Source organism: Muscardinus avellanarius (assembly GCF_963383645.1).
Source record: "Muscardinus avellanarius genome assembly, chromosome: 19".
NCBI classification, from domain to species: domain Eukaryota; kingdom Metazoa; phylum Chordata; class Mammalia; order Rodentia; family Gliridae; genus Muscardinus; species Muscardinus avellanarius.
In genome coordinates this window covers 40931656-40954046 of record NC_137805.1, presented here as the reverse complement: position 1 = coordinate 40954046, position 22391 = coordinate 40931656, and the positions used below count along the sequence as shown (strand labels likewise).

General features: G+C 52.8%; 1 protein-coding gene across 1 annotated transcript in view; it reads left to right on the top strand.

Annotated features, from left to right (window-relative positions):
- Positions 1-1880: 1880 nt before the first annotated feature.
- Positions 1881-22391, top strand: part of BPI (bactericidal permeability increasing protein) — a gene marked incomplete at both ends in the record, with an annotated part of 30818 nt that continues 10307 nt past the window's right edge. The window contains 9 exons of the mRNA XM_080716511.1: positions 1881-2007; positions 6402-6516; positions 8137-8265; positions 10293-10454; positions 11624-11687; positions 13843-13906; positions 15242-15333; positions 19629-19805; positions 20641-20700. Coding sequence (XP_080572637.1) covers positions 1881-2007; positions 6402-6516; positions 8137-8265; positions 10293-10454; positions 11624-11687; positions 13843-13906; positions 15242-15333; positions 19629-19805; positions 20641-20700 — 990 coding nt within the window. The remainder of the gene's footprint in view (positions 2008-6401; positions 6517-8136; positions 8266-10292; positions 10455-11623; positions 11688-13842; positions 13907-15241; positions 15334-19628; positions 19806-20640; positions 20701-22391) is intronic.

The following is a 22391-nucleotide window of genomic DNA, read 5'->3' as shown; positions in this document are numbered from 1 at the left end:
GACACTCGGGGATGTCACTCAGGGCAGTTAGGAGCCGCAGGTGTTCCCAAGCAAGATTATTTTTCAAAAACTAATTTAATGACAAGTCACCTCTCTTCCTGTTTGTGCGGCAATGTCGATCTCCTTTGTATGGGCACAGACCTGACTGTGGAGCCCGTCGCCTGAAGTGAGGTGGGGTCGGAGTGAGGGGCAGAGTGACAAGTGCCTCTGGCAACCGCCCCGGTAGGGGGAAAGCCTTCTCGCCCTGAAAGGCAGAGTGTCCTGCCAGTGCCTTAACTGCGCTCAACTCACTTTCCTCTTCCCCAAAAGGGAGAATAATCATCCCTCCCGGTGGCTGTTTTAAGCCTTGGAGGTAACGCATAGAAAACACCTGCCGCATCTCTGTACGTGGACAGTGTCTTCATTTTATAATGGCTTCTTCCTGTTGCGGGAAGTGGAGATCCTTTTAGAACCAGGAGAAGAGAAAACGACAAAAGAAAAAAAAAAAAAAACCCAACTCAGAAGGTCTCACGTCCTCAGGCTCAGCAGGCTTCATTAGACTTTCATAAAATCAGAATTGGGGAGACTGGGCGCCAGGGGGCTGATGAGGACTCAGCGGGAGGGAAGCTGGCCGCCTCCCCGCAGCCCGGACTCCTCTCATCACCATGGAGACCGAGCGCGCAGCCCGGCGGGGTTCCTGCCCACCAGAGCCGGAAGCTGTGGCAATAGGAGGGGCGGGGCCGAGCGGCGACGCCCCCCCCCCCCATCCGGACCCCGGAGGCTCTGGGAGGTGTCTGCGGCGCGGAGGGCCCAGGCAGGTGTGGGCGCGTCAGGAAGACCCGGGTTTGGATCCTGGCTCCGCAGGCAGCTCGCTGCTTGCCTGCCGGAAGACACTTTCCCCTCGAGAAGCCTCAGCTGTCAAAGGAAAGGGTGAAAAATGTCTAAAAACAAAAGCTTGGTTAGGAAAGCTGTGGCCCGAGGAATCAACGAAATATTTCATGCGGGGCGGGGGAGTGGGAGAATGTTTCCCGCCTATTGTTTCTTGATAAAAGGGAACTTTACAAAACTGACCAGTTAGAAAAACACGACTATCTATGCATGCTTGCAGAAATAAAGAAAAAGAGAATTTTAAAAAAGGGGGCAATGCACTAAAATCTAAAATGTGCTTCTACTTTTTTTGTTTTTTGTTTGGTTTTGCTTTTTATTTTTGTTTTGTTTTGTTCTGTTTTTGCGGTACTGGGAATGGAACCCAGGGGCATTCGACCTTCAAGCTACAGTCCCTGCCCTATTTTTTTTTTTTTTTCTTTATTTTGAAACCTGGTCTCACTGAGTTGCAGAGCCCCTCACTAAGTAGCTGGGGCTGGCTGTGAGCCGTGATCCTCCCGTCTCAGCCTCCTGAATACTGGGATCACAAGCGTGCGCCACCACTCCCCCAAGAGCTCGGATTTTAAAACCATCATCAAGAGACTACACTGCAAGTTCTGAGTGCTTAATCACGACCACCGCTGCCTCTTGGGACACTAGCACACACCAAGGTTCTGTTTTCTTAAATGTTTTACTGTTGAAAATACCAAAGAAATCGAAACTGGAAAGAAAAAATATAATGAATCCTGATATACCGCCATCTAGCTCCAAGGCGGTCTGGTAAATGGGGATTGGGGTGGGCACTCAGAGAGGTGGGTGGGGTGTTTAGGGTGAGGGATAGGTCCCCGCACAGGCACAGTAAGGGCAGGCGAGGAGCTCCAGGTCCCCGGGTGGCCTCCTCCCTCTCCACCCCCACCGGGTTCCTTCCTCCTTTCAACATTCTACTGACTTGCGTTTCCCCAGCCGGCTCCTTTATAGGTTCCTAGTTCTCTTTCAAGGCCTTGAGGTTTTGGCAGCCCTGGAGGATGAGGGAGGACATGGCCAGGGGCCCTGACCGCATGCCAAAGCGGGCAGCGCTGCTGGTGCTGGCCGCCGCAGCCACAGCCACAGTGGCCACCAACCCTGGCTTCCTGATCAGGGTCTCCCAGAAGGGCCTGGACTATGGTAATTGGACGCCTTCCTTCCTCCTCTCCTCTCCCTGAAGGGCACTTATTAAGCACCTGCTGTGTGTGCTGCCCTTTGAATCCCGTTCGTGGCAGGTTCACAGCTCTGCAAGGTAGGCCCCTCACCCTCGTTTTCCATATGAAGGAACTAAGGCGGAGTGCGGTGCCCATGATCACAGGGCTGGGGGTGGCAGAGGCGGGACTGGAGCGCTGGTCTAGAGGACTCCACCTTGAGCGTGCTTATGGTCCCCTCCCTCCACCCAGCCCCCGGCTCTAGGCCTAATTCTATTTTCCAATAGAGTTTTCCAGCTGAAGATGCTGGTGTGGGGAGAGACCGAGTGTGGGGAGGGCCTTTCTCAGTGGTCTTTGCAGTGCAGGGCTGGCAGCCATGGTGTGCACAGTACCCCCTGGGTGACCCAGAGCGGGCCCCCCAGGCCACTCATCCAAGCCCAGACAGAGAGGAGAATGGAACAGCCCCGCTGCCCGGCCTGACGTGGACCCAGCCCTCTGAGCTTCACTCACATGGTCTCATTTATCCACGTGTGTGTGTGAGGGGGATACTGGGGGTGGAACCCAGTGGCTTTTCCACCTCCGGGCTATACTATACTCCCAGACCTATTTTATACTTTATTTGGAAACAGGGTCTCACTAAGTTGCTGAGAGCCTCACTAAGTAGCTGAGGCTGGCTTCGAACCTGTGCGATTCTCCTGTCTCAGCTTCCCAAGCGCTGGGATTATAATTGTTTGCCACCACGCCTGGCTAGCCACATTTCAACCCTAGGTGGGACATACTGCTAACATTCACAGGGGAGGAAAATGAAGACCTGGGGGTCTGAGAAGCGGCAGCTCTGGTTTTGTCTGATGCCCCCAGCCTGGGGCTGCTCAACGCTGCCTCTCAGTGGCAGAGAGAGGAACTGCAGGGCTGTGGGGGACTCAGACCCAGGGGAAGGCAGGTCCTCCCCAGTTGGGGGACAATAGAACAGGACTCAGGGGCCTAGCACCCACCCCTGAATTCCAACCAGCCCATCTCTGAATCCCAGGGGTGCAAACAGTGGCCCCACAGCACTAGGAGGAAGGCGCAGAGGCTCATCCCGGGGCACTGACCTTGAAAGTCCTCAGGCTCAGACGCGCCTGCCTCAGTTTCCCCTCTACTCATGCCTCATGTGGCTGCAGGAGTGAGATTTCTGAAATGCAGAAAATCTGACCCTGTACAGTGCTCCCCCTCCCCTTACACTATTCAGTGGCTCCCCTCTGGCCTGGCGTCGGCCACCCTCCAAGGCCTGGCCCCTATAGACTTACAGTCCTGGCCACCCCTCCCCCCATTTTCTTTCCCCTCCGCACTGTTTACTTTTGAGCCCGTAGAAGGTCTACACCGGGGTGTGGGCTCTGGGATGAGAAGAGCTGAGTGCAAACCCTGTCTCTACCACTGGTCAGCCGTGTGGTCTTGAACAAAGCACTTTACCTTGGAGCCTCACCTGTGAAATGGGATAGGGACAGGACCGCTTCCTAGGAGTGTTGAGGGCAGAGTAAGTGCTTGATACATTTTATCATCGTTGTTGTTGTTACTGTTATTTCCAGGCTGGCTCTTGGGAGACACCAGCCGGGTGGTGAGCCTCGCTCCCTGCTCAGTCTCAGGCAATGTGTTTGCCTGCTAATTGGTTCTTTGATTCTTTTCGCCACATAGTAATGCATGGTGAGATTCCTGCCTTTGGGGCATCCATTTATTTATCCAGCAAATATTAAGTGCCAGGCACTGTGGTAAATGTAGATGACACAGTAATAAATAAAACCGGCGTTGCCACTAACCTCAGGGGGCTTACATCTAGCGAGGGAGACATTAATCAGAGTCACACGAATAAATGCATAATTACAAACCGTAACAGAGACTCCAGAGGAGACGTTCAGGGCACTGTGAGAATGATAATGGAGTGTGTGTGTGGCTCATCTACCGGGTCAGAGAAAGTTCCTGCAGGAAGTGATGACCAGAGGCTGGCCAAGGAAGAGCATGTGGAAAGGTCCTGCGGCCAGAAAGTCCAAATGCACAGAGGCAGAGTATGTGGGGCCCGGCACAGGGCAAGGCTGGGGAGAGCTTGTGCACTCATGTTCCAAGGATGCCTTCCTGGCTACATGTGGCCTGCTACATCTTTCTGATGGCCTAGGGGCTAAGAAAGATGTTTAGGATTTTAATTTTTTTAATTTTTAATTTTTGCAGATCTAGAGATGGAACACAGGGGCATATGACCTCCGAGCTATACCCCCTATTTTTTATTCTTTATTTTGAAACAGGGTCTCATTAAGTTGCAGAGGGCCTCAGAGTAGCTGAGGCTGTCCGCGGACCACGATACTCCGGTCTCAGCCTCCCAAATACTGGGATTACTAAGGGTTTTTTAAATATACTTTTATTGGCCGGTGCTGGGGCCTCCGAGGCCGGGATTGGAATCCTGCCAAGGGGTTAGACCAGTGCAGGGGCCAATGGCCAGCATCGGAGCCTGGCGTGAGGCAAGTTCACTCCTGCGGCCTCCAAGGCCGGGACCAAAGCCAGCTTAGGGGTTAGACCGGTTCAGGGGCCAGCGAGACCAGAACTGGGGCCTCCCATGAGGCAAGGCCGCTGCTTGAGCCAGCGAGGTCTGGATCAATCCACTGAGTAGCCAGACCACTACTGGGACCATCAAGAGTGGGATTGGTACTTGCAACGCAGCATGCACAGAGAAATATCGCAGAAAATATAAATCAGACGCTTCTCTTAATCAGCAATAACTAGGAGGAAAAGGGCAACAGGAAGAGGTTGAGCTATAGAAAGGGCCCTATAGTGAAGCAACTAATGTGACCAATCAGAGGGTATGTAATACTGGAGGACGGAGCCTCTTTAAAACGCAGGAGGTACATAAACAAATGTATCAAAGTAAATCACCAAAGAAGTGTGGGATGGAGGGAGGGGGAGGGAATGGGATGGGGGCTGGAGGAGGGCTAATTGGATGATGTGTGCTTTTATATCCTCTCAAGTCTTGTACTCCAATGTGATTGATATATGACTACAATGCACCAATTTAAAAAATAAATTAATTAAAATAAAATGAAATAAAATAAAATATACTTTTATTGGTGCATTATAGCCTCACATCATAATGAAGTTCAGAGCGGCAGAGACATACTTGCAGGCAGCACTCGGTGAGACCCCCATCTCGGCCCACGCCCTCCCCTTCCCGCACATGGTATTGAGATTGGCACTGATAATTTCATATATGTACTGTCTGCTTTTGAAGTATCTCCTTAATTAAGTGTACCTCCACCCACTCCCTCTCACAAGCCCCCTCAATTGCTCCCCTGGGGTTTCTCCTTTTTTTAGGAATTGAAGTTTTTATGTTTTTATTTTATTAGTATTATTTTTGTGGTACTGGGGATAGGGCCTAGGGCAATTGTACCTCCAAGCTACACCCCCAGCTCTTTTTTTGTCTAGGGATGGGACCCAGGGGCATTTGACCTCTGAGCTACACCCCTGCCCTGTTTCTTTTATTTATTTTAAAACAGGGTCTCAAGCTGGGCATGGTGGCGCACGCTTGTAATCCCCGCGCTTGGGAGGCAGAAACAGGAGGATCGCGCAGGTTCGAAGCCAGCCACGTGCGCTGGCTTAAGAGACCCTGTTTCCAAAAATAAAAAATAGGCCTGGGAGTGTAGCCTGGAGGTAGAAGGGCTTCCAGGAACCCCAGTACCACCAAAATAAATAAATAAATAAATAAATAAATAAATAAATAAATAAATAAATAAATAAATAAATAAAACAGGGTCTCATTAAGTTGCAGAGGCCTCACTGAGTAGCTGAGGCTGGACATGAACTGCGATCCTCCGGTCTCAGGTTCCCGAATGCTGGGATTACAAGCGTGCGCCACCACGCCCGACTCCCAGCCCTATTTTTTGTCTTTATTTTGAAACAGGGTCTCACTGAGTTGCAAAGGGCCCCACTAGGTAACTGAGGCTATCCGTGAACCACGATCCTCCTATATCAGCCTCCCAAATGCTGGGATTGCAAGCGTGTGGCATCACGCTTAGCTGAAGTTTTTATGTTTTTAAATGGTTGAAAAGCTCAAAAGAAGAATAATAGCTCACAATATATGAAAACGAGAGGAAATACACATTCCCGTGTCCATAACTAAAATTCTGGAACACGGCCGCCTCAGCGCACCTGCAGGTCACCTGTGACTGCCTTTGCTCAGTGACAGCGGAGTGACATCACTGTAACAGGGACAGTGTGAACCGAGAAGCTGAAAAGATTTACTCTCCAGCCCCTTGGAGAACCCCGCCACGGAGCCCTGCTTTGGGCCTGGCGGTCCTGCCTGGCGCGAGGGGCCTGAGCCCGCTCACGGCCCCCTGTGACTGTCTGCCTTGCTCCTCCCCACAGCCTGCCAGCAGTTCGTGGTCCTGCTGCAGAAGGAGCTGGAGGTGATCCACATTCCCGACTACTCCGGAAGCTTCAAAGTCAAGCATCTGGGAAAGGGGCACTACAGCTTCCACAGGTGAGGTCTGTAACAGCTCCGCCTCCGCTCCCGTGAGGGCCGCCAGACCTACAGTCCCAGAGCCACTAAGCCACAGGCACCTTGGGCTCCCCAAGCCAGTGTCCACACCACCCCAGGGACGCCATTCCCTACGCTGAGCCTGGCCAGGCCACACATTGCTCTGCCCGGGCAGATGGGGTGAACCCCAAAGTTCTGGGTCAGCTCCATGGATCGGTTAGGATTTGGCAGAAGGTTCAAAGACAGGAAACCTAATTCTAAATGGCCTAAGTCAGAAGTAACTGGATCACGTGACTAAAAAGACCTCGGAGTCGCGGGCTTCAGGTTCAGCTTGAGCCAGGCTCACAGGCCACCGGAGGCTACGTCTCTCTTGCCAGCCGTCAGCATCACTCCTCCGAGAGGCCCAGTTCCTGAGCAGTGCCCCTTCCAGAGATGAAGTGGCTGGCGGCAATTCTAGCTTGGATTGAAGAAGACCTCCTTCTCCCTATAACTCAAGCAAAAAACCCGAGATTTGCTCTGATTGGTCCACCTTAGGTTCTATACGCACCCCTGAACCAATCGCTGTGGCCCTGGAGGGAAAAGACTACACTGATTGGCTAAGGCTAAGTCTCAGGCTCCTCCTCTGGAAGATGGAAGTAAGGTCAACCGTGTTTGGATAGTCATGAACAGAAGTGGGGCTGGGCTGCCCCCAGAATAGGCCAGTTCTGTTATCACAAGAAGGGAGTGTGGAAGCCGGAGCATGCCTGTGATCCCAGTACCTGGGAGGCTGAGACGGTCACAGGTTCAAAGCCAGCCTCAGCAACTTAGTGAGACCCTGTTTCCAATATATATATATATATGTAATTGGCCTGGAGTTTTAATTCAGAGGTAGAATGCCTTTGGGGTTCAATTCTGAGTGCCACAAAAAGAAAGAAAGAAAGAAAGAAAGAAAGAAAGAAAGAAAGAAAGAAAGAAAGAAGAGAGTGTGGGTGCTGAGCAGAAAAACATAAAAGTATTCTACAGATTATGAGCATCCCCTTCATCCAGCAGGCTTTTTATCTATTTTTGTTTTTTATTTGGGGGGTGGTACTGAGGATTGAACCCAGAAACATTCTATCTAGGCTGCCCCCCCAGCCCTTTCTATTTTTTATTTTTTAAGTAGGGTCTTGCTCGGCTGCAGAGAATCTCACTACTTGCTGAGGCTGTCCTCGAACCTTCGATCCTCCTGTCTCAGCCTCCCAAGGGCTGGGATTACAGGTGTGTGTCACCATGCCCAGCCGGCAGGTATTTTGAGCACCTACTATGTGTCTGACACAGTGGGCTCTGGGCTACAATAGTAAAAGAGGCTCCAGCTTTGTGAAGTGACAATACTTGTTATCTGCACTGATTGACCCACAGCTGCAAGATAAAGGTGACTATGCCCATTTTGCAAATGAGGACACTGAGTCACTAGTAATGTGTCCAGGGTAACACAAGCATACCTGTGGAGTGGGGTTTGCACGTAGGTTTGTCTGTCGCGGAGCCCCAGCCACCTCGGTGCCTGCGTGTTTGCTGGAGCTGTTCTCAGCCCCCTCCTGAATGGGTGGGGTGAAGGACCTAAGCAGTGAGCACCCAGGAAGCTCACCCGACTTTTGTCCTTTGCAGCATAGCCATGTTCAGATTCCAGCTTCCCAACCCCCAGATAAGCCTGTTGCCCGGCGTGGGCCCGAGTCTTTCCGTCAGCGACATCAACATGAGGATCCGTGGGAAATGGAAGGCGAAGAAGAACATCCTGTGCGTCTCCACACTTGGGGTTTGTTGGGTGGACTCCTGGGGTCCTTGGAAGGGATCAAGGCCAGGGTGTCTGAATGCACGATTATTTTTTTTCTTTTTGTGTGTATGGTGCTGGTAATTGAACTCAGGGGCATTCTGTGTGTGTGTGTGTGTGTGTGTGTGTGTGTGTGTGTGTGTGTACGCGTGCGCGTTTGTGTATGTGTGTGCGTTACTAAGGATTAAACCCAGAGGCATTCTACTTTTTTTCTACACCCCCCAGCACGACTTTATTTCTTATTTGGAAACAGGGTCTCACCAGGTTGATGAGAATCTCACTACTTACTAAGGCTGTCCTCGAACCTGCGATTCTCCTGTCTCAGCCTCCCAAGTACTAGGATCACAGGTGTGGGCCACCAAGCCTGGCTCCCAACCCTGTTTTGAAACAGGGTCTCCCCAAGTTGCAGAGGGCCTTGCTAAGTTTCTGAGGCTGGTTGAGAACCTGTGATCCTCCTGTTTCAGCCTCCCAAGTACTGGGATGTACCACCATTCCTGGCCAGTTTTTGACTTGTCCCTGCAGGGTTCCCAGGGGAAGTTTTCACGTAAGAATATTCAACATAACCCTCAGTGAAAAGCTGAACACCTGTCCACATTTCAACATAGGACATGGCAAGATTGAGTTGGTCCACATGTCCAGAGTGGAAAGCTAAGCAGGGCCTTTCATTAATTCCCTCTGTTAGCTAGCTGTTGCTGTGTAACAAAACATCCCAAGCTCAGAGGCTTGAAACAGCAATCATGCTAGCCTCTTATCTGCCTATTAACTGGCGTTTGACTGATCTAGGTTGAGCCTAGCTGAGGAGGTGTAGCTCTTTCTCCTTGGACCTATGGTAACCCAGTGTAGATTCTTAATGGCACAAAGATGCAAAAAGAGAAAGCAGAAACACACAGGTGTTCTGAAGGCCTGGCCTCAGACATGGCCCTCGGTCGCTTCTGCTCTCCATTTGACCATTGGCCAATCATGTCACGTGGCCAAGACAAAGTCAAGCGCCCCTCCCAACACCCCAGAATAGGCAAAGTCAAGAGTGTGGGTCCAGACAGGGCTGACTAACTGGGGCAAATCCGCAGACTGCAGCTCTGAGTGTGAACGTTGGGTCCACCCCGGAGTCCCCTGCCGACTAGTAATCACGGCCAGACTGAGCTTCGCTTTGAGAACGTCGCCTTCGTGGGGAGTCTGGGAAGGAGATGCAGCAGAAGCCACATGTGCGGCGGAGGGTCGTGTCTGCCCCTCCCACAGTGGGAACCGCCCCTCCCTCCACCTGGGCTCTGTTACAGCGATCGTTTCACTTATGAGCAAAATAAGAACGACACTTCATTATGCTATTGAAGAGCTAACAACTTTCATCCATAACCCTTGTCTTATCCCACTCATTTCGTTTCTGAGGAAGGAGCTAGTAACCTCATTCATTAAATGAATGGGGCAGTGATTGCTTCAAGTCACCAGCTCCAAACATTCAGGTTTTTAGTGGCAAAACTGAGAAACAAGCCAGGTGTGGCGGCACATGCCTGTTGTCCCAGTATTTGGGAGGCTGAGACAGGAGGATCTCAGGCTCAAAATCAGCCTTAGCAGTTTAATAAGACTCTCAGCAACCTCGGGAGACCCTGGGTCAAAATAAACATTCATGAAGGATTCAGGGTAGAGCTTGGAGGTAGAATGCCTCTGGGTTTAACTTCCAGTACCAAACCGAACCAAAATGAAATATGCACTCTGCTGAACCAGGGTCTGAGTGAGGAAACAGAAACTCAGACAGGTTAAGAGACACGTCCAAAGCCATACAACAAGGACCGCGGCCAGGCAGGGTCCAGACTTCAGGTTGGAATCCCGACTCCACCCCCCAGTGCTGTGTGACCTTGGCCAGCGGCCTCTTCTCTCTGTGCCCTCCCTGCCCCCTGGATGGGGGTACGAGCACAGCCCACCTCCCAGTGCTGGTGTTCGTGTGAGCGCAGCGGGAAGGAAGGGCCGGCTCTCCCTCACTCCCTCGGCTCTCCTCCAGCAAGGGCAGTGGCACCTTTGACCTGAGCATCGAGGGCGCCTCCATTTCGGCCAAGCTGAAGCTGGGCAGAGACCCCACCTCGGGCCGCATCACCGTCGCCTGCACCAGCTGCAGCAACCACATCAACAGGGTCCGCGTGCACATCTCGGACAGCAAACTGGGGTAGGTGCGCCTGGGCGGGGCCAAGGGGCTTCCTGGGGAGCTGCCTGGTCATCCCTGTATTTAGGAAGTGCCCTGGACTGCTCCCTCCAGGCCAGACCTTATCTAGAGATGTAGGCGGGGAAGGACCCCGGGGCCCATGGGTGCAGCGACTGTCCCTGTGTGGGGCATAAGTGCTCATCCCCTCCTCACTCAGCACTGAGCACCCACTGTGCCCTAGGCTCATGCTAAGTCCTTTAAATCTGTGCTCAATTACACGATCTTCACCCCCAAAGCCGTAGGCAGGCACGCATCCGTCCACTCCACAAGTGTCCAGCGCGTGTCGGCCACGCAGCATGCTCAGGAAGCAGCGGTGTCCCCTAAACACTTGGGAAGAGGTAGCATTGGTTGAAGGCCTACTGTGTGCAGGCACCGTTTTAGCAGAGATATAATCTCATTCAATCCACACCATGGATTGAAGTTGGTCTAGTGTTACCCCGTTTTCAGGGGAGAGAAGCAAGACAGGAGAGGGTAGGAAGTAACCCGTTTCCAGAGCCAGCGAGTGCTGAGCTCAGCACTGTCTGCCCCAGGCTGTCTGCCACATGACCCTGCTCCCAAGTTCCCAGCCCAGTGGAGGAGATGGTGGAGGAGACGGACACTAATAACATCATTGCATTCATGCAGGGCACACCTCTACTTACAAAAGAAAACCAAACTGAGAAAAAGACGTACAAAGTGCTGTGAACAATTAGAACAGGCGGATGGGACGCAGCCCGGGGGCTGGCCCGTACTTCCTGGATGAAATGTCATTTGAATTGAGATGAAAAGAATTAAGTGGGAGCTGATTAGGTCCTTGCTGGGGACAGGGAGTGTTTTAAGCAGAGGGAACAGTATGTGCATGGGCCCTGGGGTGGGAGGAAGGACGGGTCGCAGAGGATATGGCAGCCCCGCGTGGCTGGTGTAGCCGAGAGGTAGGGGAGAGGTGGGGAAGGAGACGGGGACCCCATAGGCAGGTCAGTACAGACAGCAGGAGAGATTCCCATGGGGTGTGCACAGCTGGAGCCTGGGTAAGCCTGCCAAGGCCTACTGACGGATGGAGGGATGGAGGGTGGCTTCTCAGATGAGGCGGCCTCCTGAACCCAGCCCAGGGACACCGGGAAGCCACATGCATGGCCCTACGTGTCAACCTCCAGGTGGCTGATCCAGCTGTTTCACAAGAAAATCGAGAGGTCACTCCGAGACACCATGAGCAGCAAGGTAGGAGGGGCCAGGGCGGGGCCGTGGGAGCCACACACCTCCCCTTAGCGGAGGCCTGACTCCCAGGCCCAACAAACCGGACAGCAAAGGGATGGCCCCAACCGGGAGACAGAGACCCAGCCTCTTAGCCCCGTCCTGGGCCACAGACAGGAGCTCTGAGCTTGAACAGAGGAAGGATTGGGGCTGGGGGAGAGGCGGGCACGGAGGAGCAGTCTCAGGCAAGCCGAGTGGTCCGGCGCCTCATCTCTGGCTCTGGTTCTGCGGGAGCCTGGAGCCGTTTTCCAGCCTCGAAGGGTGATTCCCACCTGCTGCTCAGGACCTTTACGTCAGACCTGGGACCTTGGAAAGGACCAAGTCAATTTCCAACAAGACAGGTGCCCCTGCCCTGGAGGTGCTCTCTCTGCAAGGCTCTGCTTTCAGAAGGCCAGGGCATGGCCGCTAGGCACCGCTCCAGGGCTCTCAAACAGGAGCCTGCAATCTTGCCTGCCTTGAAGGAGGACAGGATGGGTCAGGAAGTCGTGGGGCTAATGGATCTTGGGTGACTAGTTTTTGTTTGTTTATTTATTTATTTATTTATTTATTTATTTATTTATTTATTTATTTTGGTGTTACTGGGGGTGGAACCCAGAGGCTTTCTACCTCTGGGCTATACCCCCAGACCTATTTTATATTTAATTTGGAAACAGGATCTCACTAAATTGCTGAGAGCCTCACTAAGTAGCTGAGGCTGGCTTCGAACCCGTGCGATCCTCCTGTCTCAGCCTCCCAAGCGAGGGGATGACAAGCGTGCGCCACCATGCACTGGGTGCGTGTATTTAGATGGAAACGCCTTAAATGATTAATATGCCTACGTGCAGAGCTGAGCTGGCACTCAACCCCAAGTTTAAGGTAATAAAAGAGACGGATCCCAAATGAAGGCAGAGAGCCAGGTTGGTGGCACTGGCCTATACCTGGAAGGCTGAGAGAGGAGAATCACAGGTTTGTGGCCAGCCTCAGCAATTTAGCGAGACCCTGTTACCAAAAAAATAATTAAAAGGGCTGGGAGTGTATCTTGGAGGTAGAATGCTTCTGTTTCGATCTCCCAAATACTAGGATTGTAGATGGGTGCCACCATACCCAGCTAGAAAAATAACTGTTACCATGAAGTTGGGGTAAAAACAACCTGAATCTTTTAATTTTAAAAGAGCTCTGTTACATTTGCATATATATTAATATATACTAATGTATGTTAATATTGCATTAATATATATGCATACGTTATATACATACAGGTCAATAATAGAAAAACCAAACAACCAGAGACGAAAGCCTCACATTATAACAAAAAACATAAACAGCCACCAGGGAAGTTCTACACCAGAAAGAAGCCAAATGCAGAAGCTGGATGCAGTGGTGCACACTTACCAGCCCAGTGCTTGGGAGGCTGAGCAAGAGGATTGCAGGTTCAAAGTCAGCCCCAGCAGTTTAGTGAGACGCTGAGCAACTTAGCAAGACCTTGTTTCAAAAATTAAAAAAAAAAAAAAATTAAGGCTGGGAGCTTCCTGGTTGTCAAAGAGAAAAGTAACATAATTTTCAAGAAAACATTCGAGGAAGCTGGGGATGGTGGTACATGCTTGTAATCCCAATACTTGGGAGGCTTACTCAGGAGAATCGCATTTCCTGGCCAGCCTCAACTACCAGGTGAGGCTCTCTGCAATTGAGACCTTGTTTCAAAATCATATATATATATATATATATATATATATATATATATATATATATATATATATATATAATGTTCTAAGCTTTGAATGTGCCCAAATTCACGTATTGGAAATTTAATCCCCCTGTTCATGTTGACGGTGCTTAGAGGCAGGGCCTTTGGGAGGTAATTAGGGTTAGAGGAAGTCCTAAGAGCGAGCCCCCACCACATGGTAGCACTAGCGAGTTTCCAAGTGCCAAGAGGTGGGAGACCCGAGCTAGCCTGCTTGCTGTGATGCCCTCCGCCACGTTCTCGCGAAGCAAGAAGGCCGGCTCCAGATGCCGGCGCTGCCCTCGGACTGTGAGCGACATCACTCTCATGAGTTACCTGGCCTCGGATATCTTTTCTATAGCCTTCCTGGACCACTGTGTCCTCAGAACGTTTTCTCTGAGGGTCCCTCTTGGCTTCTCCTAGATCTGCAAGGTGCTGAGCGACTCTGTGTCCTCCAGGCTGCAGCCGTACATCCGGACCTTACCAGGTGGGCGAGGCCGGTGCCGAAGGGCAGGGAGGGTGGGAAGGGTGTGGCGGGCCTGGACTTCCATGGGAAGGGGCAAGTGGCAGCTGGCAGTGGGCTGCGCCCCAGCTGCAGGTGCAGAGATGAGATGGAAATCCCAGCCCTGCTCACACCCGCTGGTCCCCCAGCCCGGCAGGGGATAGACACAGATGCTATGGCTCTTTGAGGCCAGAGTCACAGGACAGGCCCGACATCACTCCTTCTAGACTCCACTTCCCACATCCTTAAAATGGGAACTGTGCTCTGTCCATGGGCACGTGGTGACCCCAGAGAGCAACAGCTGGACCCCATCTGGCCGGGCTCACCCACCGAGCTGCATGCACCTGGGAAATGGTCGCCTCAGCCTTCCAGCACCCCACTGGGACAGGCACTATTCTTCCTGCTGCAAAAATGAGGAAACTGAGAGCGGAGTCTCTGGGAAGGGGAATCTCAGAGGGGAGCAGAGACTTGGTTGAGGGCCCAGAGCTATTAAGGGTAGAAGCAGGATCCCAACCTGTCTGGTTTTCTAAACTGCAAACTGCTCCGAGGGCGGCCTCCCAGTGCGGGCTCATTTACAATGTCTTCTTCCCCGAGGCGGGGAGCCCAGCCTGCAGGTTCCAGGCACTTGCCGGCCCCGGGTCTGGGCTCAGCGGCAGGAACGAGGTTTGGGCTAGAGTCCCAGCTTCTTCACGCACTGCTGTGTGGTCCTGGACACCTTGGATTTCTGAGCCTCAGTTTCTCCTGTCTTGGCAGAAAGAGCAGAGAGAGGGGCTGATTCTTGTTCTCAGTGACGTCAGCTGGGAAACCGAGGCGCTGTCGATGGGAGACAGCACGGCCTGGCCTGGGATGCCGTCCTTGCTGACGACGGCCTCCTAGAGTTGTGCCTGGGCGCCAACAGGGTGCACAGCTACACCTGCCCATCCAGTTTTCAGCACCTGTGAGGCTGTGGATACACCCCCACTTTACAGACGAGATCTTGAGTGTTCAGGGTGGTATGGTCGTAGACCATCCCCCACTTTACAAATGACAGCGATGGCCCGGAGAAGTGCCAGAACTCGTCCAAAGTCACACAGAGCCAGCTCCCTCTGTCCCCTCCAGCCTGGGGAGTCTTGGGGACCCTAACCATGGGGCTGCTGGAGGAAGGGTGTGAGGTGTCTGTGAGTGCTGAGTGCAGCTTCATTTCCTTGAAGGGAAGCTCAGGGAGGCCTCCCTGGAGGAGGAGAGCGTGGCTGGCACGTCTTTCCTCATCCATGTGTAGGGGTCGCTCACGCCCCATCCTCTTTGTTGAGCCCGCTCACGCCCCATCCTCTTTGTTTCTAGTGACAGCCAAAATAGATGCTGTGGCCGGGATCGACTATCACCTGGTGGCGCCTCCGACAGTCACAGCTGAGAGCCTGGACGGGCAGCTGAAGGTGAGAGTCACACCTCCACCTGGGACCCAGGGGCTCCCTGCATCCTGGGAACCAAGGGCTCACCCATTCCTGTCTGCCCCACTGGCCCTCTGCTCTCCCGGAGACAGGGCCTGGGCCCCGCTGGACCCTCTGCTGGGGGCACCCGCCCCAGATGCCCACGCCCATGCGCCTCTCCTCTGCTCATTCCTGTCTCTGCTCAAATAGACCCTCCCCAGAGACAGCTCCCCACGCCCCACGCCCCACCAAGCAGCGCCCTCTACTTCCCACACACTCTGCTTTACTTTTTTTTTTTTTTTTTGGTGGTACTAGGGATGAAACCCAGGCACATTCTACCTCAGATCTATTTTATTATTTTATTTGGAAACTGGGTCTCCCTGAGTTGCTGAGGCTGGCCGCAGTCCTCCTGTCTCAGCCTCCCAAGTACTGGGCCTACAAGCACGCGCCACCACTCCTGGCTACCTGCTTTACTTTTCTTCAGCAGCACTGATTACACACACACACACACACACACACACACACACACACACACACACACTTATGAGGGAGAAGGGGCTGGTACTGCCTTCACCACTGTATTGCAGCACCTGAAACCATGCTTGGCACATAGTAGGTGCTCAGTAAATATTTGTTGGATAGATGGATGGTCAGATGGATGAACGGAAAGAAGGAAGGGTGGGTGTAGAGAAGAATGGATGGTAAGTGTGTGGATGGGTGGATGGGAGGATGGATGTTGGAGGAGCAGACGGATGGATGGAAGAATAGACAGATGCGTGGGTGAAGGCTGGATGGCAGGATGATGGGTGGACACATGGATGAGTGGATGAGTAGATAATGGATGGATGGAGAAGTAGATGAATACATGATGGAAGATGGACAGAAGGATGGAGTCTCATTTCAAGGCACTTTCCCCCCACTCGCCCGGACACCAAGGCCTCCGTCTTCCTCAAACACGCCAAGCTTGTCCCCGCCCAGCCGTCCTCACCGTTCCGCCCCGCCCCTTCCTCCCCAGCTCGATCCCTGACCTCCAGCCCCTCCCCCACCCCCACCTGCTGGAGCCCGCAGCACTCCCTCGCACGCGGGGACCTGCTTCCTTGCTTACTGTTGGTCTAAAACACATTTGATGTAAAAAAGAAAATTTATAAACTACAGAGGGACAGAGGAATCGGACTAATAGGAAGGAGGGAAGGAAGGAAGGCCAGAATCTACAACCCAGAGAGAAGCTCTGTCAGTCCTCAAGTGTCGACCTATAATCCTCATGTACACCAAGACACAGGCAAGCACGCATGCATGTGCACGCGCACGCACACGCACACGCACACACACACACACACACACACACACACACACACACACACACACGGAAACAAATACAAACAAAACCCGCATTGTCGAAACAGAAATGAGCGCACACATTATCATAGGCGTAGAAACACACATGCGTACGTCTGCACGTGCCACGTTATTCAGACAGCTTGCAGCTGCTGAAAATAGAAGAATTCAACGTGAACAGTACCCCCGCCACCCGTGACCGGCCCTGTGGCCCTTCAATTGGCCGCTCAGTCTTGACAGCCTGGGATGAGGTGTGGACAGTGCCCCCACCTGGAACATCTGGGTTCCTTCCACCTTTTCACAAACCGAGCCAGCTGTTGCTCCAGCAGGCCCGCTTTGCCCCTGCACGGTACACTGAACGCTGGAGCGATGATCTGCAAGTCAGTGATTCACCACCAAGGCGCGGAGATGGGAGCGCCCTGGATCCTCACGGCTGGTGCGGGGAAGGCGACCAGAGGATAACAGGAGCAGGCGCAGCGAGTTAGGCCTGGACAAGCAAGTTAGTGAGCGCAGGTGGAGTCCAGGACAGAGAGCGGAGGTTTGTTCAGGATTCCCTCCGTTTCACAGGGATCTTCCTCGCAATGGTGTCTCTGCCCATCCTCAACCATTTCCTAGAGGTGGAATTGCTGAACCCAAGTGCAGGCTTACAACACAGACAGCTGGGCTGGGTGGAGCACACTTGTAATTCCAGTACTTGGGAGGCAGAGACAGGGGGATTGAAGGTTCAAGGCCAGCCTCAGTAACTTCATGAGACCCTCAGCAATTTAGAGGGACCCTATTTCAAGGTAAAAAATAAAAGGTGCTGGGAGCGTAGCTCAGAGGTACAATCTTCAGTACCACACATATACAAAACCACAAGTACATACATCTAAGTAACACAATAAAGATTAGAACAATTCATAATTACCCCAGCGAAGGGGAAGGGATGTTGGCTCCTGGGCTTCTCAAGCTGATGACACACAGCCAGGGGCCTGTCAACCTCTTAGGTCTCTGGTTCTGAGAGTCACACACATGCACGTGAAAACCCATTAGATTTTGCGAAGGGCCTGTTAACACAGATGGAGACACACCGTCCTGCTTGCATTTCGTATCTGACCTTATGTATTGAAGATGGATCCTGACCAACACATAGGGCCCTTTTGTTATTTTTAAGAGTTCTGTTGCCAGGCATGGTGGCACACCCCTCTAATCCAGCACTTGGGAGGCTGAGACAGGAGGATGAAGGTTTTCAGCCAGCCTCAGCTACTTCATAAGACTATCTGCAACTTAGTGAGACTCTGTTTCAAAATGAAAAGTAAAAATGGAGCTGGAGGTATAGCACCGAGGTAGAATGCCCTTGGGTTCATTCTACCTCCAAGCTATATCCCCACCCCTATTTTTTAATTCTTTTTGCGTGTGTGTGTGTGTGTGTGTGTGTGTGTGTGTGTGTGTGTGTTACTGGGAATGGAGCCCAGAAGCATTCTACCTCCTAGCGACACCCCCAGCCCTATTTTATTCTTTAGTTTGAAACAATATCACTAAGTTACGCAGGGCCTCGCTAAGTATCCGAGACTGGTCTCAAAGCTGTGATCCTTCATCCAGTTTTGTTATTTTTATGTAGTACTTTATAGCATGGGTGGGGTTCGTTTGTTTATTGTTTGTTTTTGATGGTACTGAGGATTGAACCCAGGGGCGTTCTACCTCTGAGCTACACTCCCAGCTCTGCTTTATTTTTTATTTTGAAAGAGGGCATCACTAAGTTGCAGAGGGCCTAGAGAAGTTGCTGGGGCCGGCTGGGAACCTGCTGGCCTCTGTCTCGGCCTCCCAAGTGCTGGAATTACAGGCGCCACCACCACGGCCGGCTGTGGCCATTCATTTTAAATAAGCATGATTCAAAGGGACAGAGGACATTACACAGTCCTAAGTACCCACCACCTAGATTTAAGAGATGTTATCATTTTGTCATATTTGCTGGGGTGTTTTGTTTTGTTTTGTTTTGTTTGTTTTGTTGTTTTGTTTTTGGTGAAGTACTGTGGAAATAACTCTCCGGGCTCCGGGATCAGCCCTACCCACGCCTGCCCTGCCCCCGTCCAGGTGCCCGGGCTGACCATGGCCAGGGTCCTTCCTGCTGGCGTTTTATACTGTTTATGGGCTTTTAAATTTTACATAAGTGGTGTATCCTATCATATGTATCCATATATAATTTGCTTTTTTTTTTTTTAGCTAAATAAGTAATCTGCTTTGTAACCTTCGGTCAAATTGTTCTTTAGAAACATCATAAATATATTGGCCCTGACAGCACATGAGTCCTCTTACCCAAAACTGGATAGTATCAATATAAAATACAAACAACACTCAAACAGTTTAGCTCTTCTCAAATGCTCCTAATTTCACAGGGGAAAAAACAAGCAGAGTCTTTTCTTTCCTTTATTTATTTATTATTATTTCTTTCTTTGCAGCACTGGGGCGTGAACCCACAGGCACGCGGCCACTGAGCCATCTCCCCACCCCCTTCTATATTTTTATTTGAGGCAGGGTCTTGCTCAGTTGCCCAGGCTGGCCTCGGAGTTGCAATCCTCCCTCCTCAGCCTCCCAAGCCGCTGGGATCGCAGGCGTGCACTACTGCCCCGGCTCTGCGGGTCTTTGATGGACGCAGGCTGAGCCAACGCCGTGCTCAGGAGTGTGTGCGCTCCACTCAGCACCCGCGTTCAGGGGCTGGCTCCGCCATTCACCAGATGTGAGACCCTGGGCGAGTCTCTTTGCCTTCCTGTGCCTCGATTCCCCCTCCTGTAGGCTGGGTGGAATCACGCCTCCAGCCCAGGCTGGCAGTGAAAAGCGTGTGGAGGCCAAGGCCCAGGAGGCGTGCGGCGCTCTGGTCTGATGCTGGTTTTTCCTCTGTGTGCCCGGCTGGGGTCCTCCACCGCGGTTTCCTGGGGTGCAATGCTGAATCTGATTCCCGGGGCTCACTCTGGCGCCTCCACCCCCAGGGGGAGTTTTTCAGTCTGACTCACCGCAGCCCGCCTCCCTTCGCCCCGCCGGAGATAGCGTTCCCCCCCCACCACGACCGCATGGTGTACCTGGGCATCTCCGACTACTTCTTCAACACAGCCGGGCTCGTGTACCAGGAGGCTGGCGTCTTGAACCTGACTCTGAAGGACAGCATGGTAAGGCCGGCCAGAGGGTGGACGTGGGAGACACTGGACCCCGAGTCCAGCAGGACTTCTGCATTTGAAGCTTTGTCTACACTGGCTTCCCCGAGGGGTCAAGATGCTGAGTCTACAGTCGGCTGGGGCTGAGCACGTAGGAGGCAATGCACGATCGACCCAGGGCTGACCGGGCTCGGGACTCGCGGCCAGACTCCGCACCCGGCTCAGCCTCGTCTCCATCATGGGTTCATGGCCAGATTTCGCTCAGGCCTCAGTTTACCCATCTGTCCATGAGGATATGACCATCCTCTCCAGAGTCTAGGTACAACCCAATCCCCGCCTGGCCACTGGTCTTGTTCTCTATAGAAGTATCGTGCCCACCCTGGTAATAAACCAAGACTGCCCAGGCGGGCCCCTTTCTTCCCCCGGTGGCTTGTTTGCATACCCCTCCTTTCATCCATTCCTCATTTATTCCGTCCTGCGTGCCATTCCTCGCCCCTGCACTGGCAATTTCCTTGATTCTTCATTTACTCAAGTTTCCATCCCACTCAGAGAAGGCGTCTGCCCGTCACCTGGGTCTGGCAGGATCCAGTGGCAGGGGTGGGGGTGAAGGCGAGGACACAGAAGCTTCCGGTGTGCGAGCGTCCTGCGTCGCCGGCTTGGCAGCCGACTGGGGTTTCTTGGGGGGAGAAGTAGGGGCCCAGGGCCACCGTCCCGGGCCGGCCGCTGCAAACCAGCTGGGTCAGCGCTCTGGCGTGATCTCTGGTCTGTCCAGTCTCTCAGTCCTGGGCAGCATCTGCCCCCCATCTGTGACATGCCCCCCCCCAAGTCCTTTTCTCTTCCCTTGCTGCAGATGCCGAAGGGATCCAAGTTCCACCTGACGACCAAGTTCCTTGGAAGCCTCCTGCCTGGGGTAGGGGGTCTTGCTCTGACTGTCAGCTCTGAGGTGACCTGGGCTTCGGGGCAGGACTGGGCTCCTCGGGTGGGGGATGAGGACCCCATCGGACCCAGAGGCCACCCAGCAAGAGAGAATGGAAACAGCTGCGTCCAGCCCGGCTGCCTGCTGCTGTGGCCCTGGGAGGAGCTCTGGCCCCGTCCACCTGAGGGATAGTTACTGAGTGTCCAGCCTGGGCCCTGTGCTGGGAACCCAGCAAAGCAGACCACCTGCCTGCCCTCCAGGGGCTCCTGGTCCCAAGGGGAGAGAAGTGACCGTGCAGGTCCACAGGATGGAGACAGAAAAAATACAGACAGTGACCACACAGGTGCAGGCTGCTCTCCTGTGGCAGCAAGGCAAGCCTCTGTCTCAGGGCTCGCCAGCTGCTGTAACAAAGCACCTCAGCCCGGGAGAGGCCGTCTTCCTGACTCGGGGACAGCCCCTGTGTCCTGGTGTGGCCTTTCTTCAGTGCATGGGGGGTGGGCAGAGAGCTCTGGTATCATCGCTGCCGTTCCTCCTCCTCCTCCTCCTCCTCCTCCTCCTCCTCCTCCTCCTCCTCCTCCTCCTCCTCCTCCTCCTCCTCCTCTTCTTCTTCTTCTTCTTCTTCTTCTTCTTCTTCTTCTTCTTCTTCTTCATTTCTATTTTTTGTGTGCCTGTGGTACTAGAGATTGAAGTCAGGGGCATTTTTACCTCTCAGCTACACCTCCAGCCCCTCTTTTTTTTTAAATTTTCATTTCTTTTTTGAAATGGGGTCTTGCTAGGTTGTTGAGAGTCTCATTAAGTTGCTAAGGCTGGCCTTAAATCTGCAATCCTCCTGTCTCAGCCTCCCAAGTACTAGCATTACAGCATGTGCCACCATGCCTGGCTTGGCATCTCCTCTCCTCCTCCTCTTTCCTTCTCTCTCTCTCTCTCTCTCTCTCTCTCTCTCTCTCTCTCTCTCTCTCCAGGAATTGAACCGAGGGGGCATTCTACCTTTGACTTATACTCATGGCCCTGTTTTATATTTTATTTTGAAACAGGGTCTTACTAAGTTGCAGGGGGCTTCACTAAGTTGCTGAGACGGGTCTCAAACTTGCAATCCTCCTGCCTCCACCTCTAAGCACTGGGTTTACAGGCTCACACCACCACGCCTGGCTTGACATATCTCTTAAAAGAGTACTAATTCATGCCGGGCGTGGTGGCGCACGCTTGTAATCCCTGTGCTTGGGAGGCGGAGACAGGAGGATCGCGCAGGTACGAAGCCAGCCGCGCGCGCTGGCTTAGGAGACCCTGTTTCCAAATTTTAAAAAAGTATAAAATAGGTCTGGGAGTGTAGGCCGGAGTAGAAAGGTTTCCAGGAACCCCAGTACCACACCACACACACACACACACACACACACACACACACACACACACACACACGTACTAATTCTGTCAGCCGAGGAGCCCATATGTAGGACCTCGTGTAACCTTACTCTTGAGAGGCCCCATCTCCAGATACAGCCAGGGTTAGGGCTTTCATATGTGAGCTGAAGGGAGAGGGGACAAGCGTCCCGTTGGTAGCAGTCTCTGGTGATGGCATCCCTAGCCGTCTCTGGAGAAGGCAACCCTGGCTGGGGAGGAGGCGTGGCCGGCAGGCTGCCCAAGGGCCCTGCATGAAGAGCCTTTGTGCTCCGGCTGGGCTTCCCCAG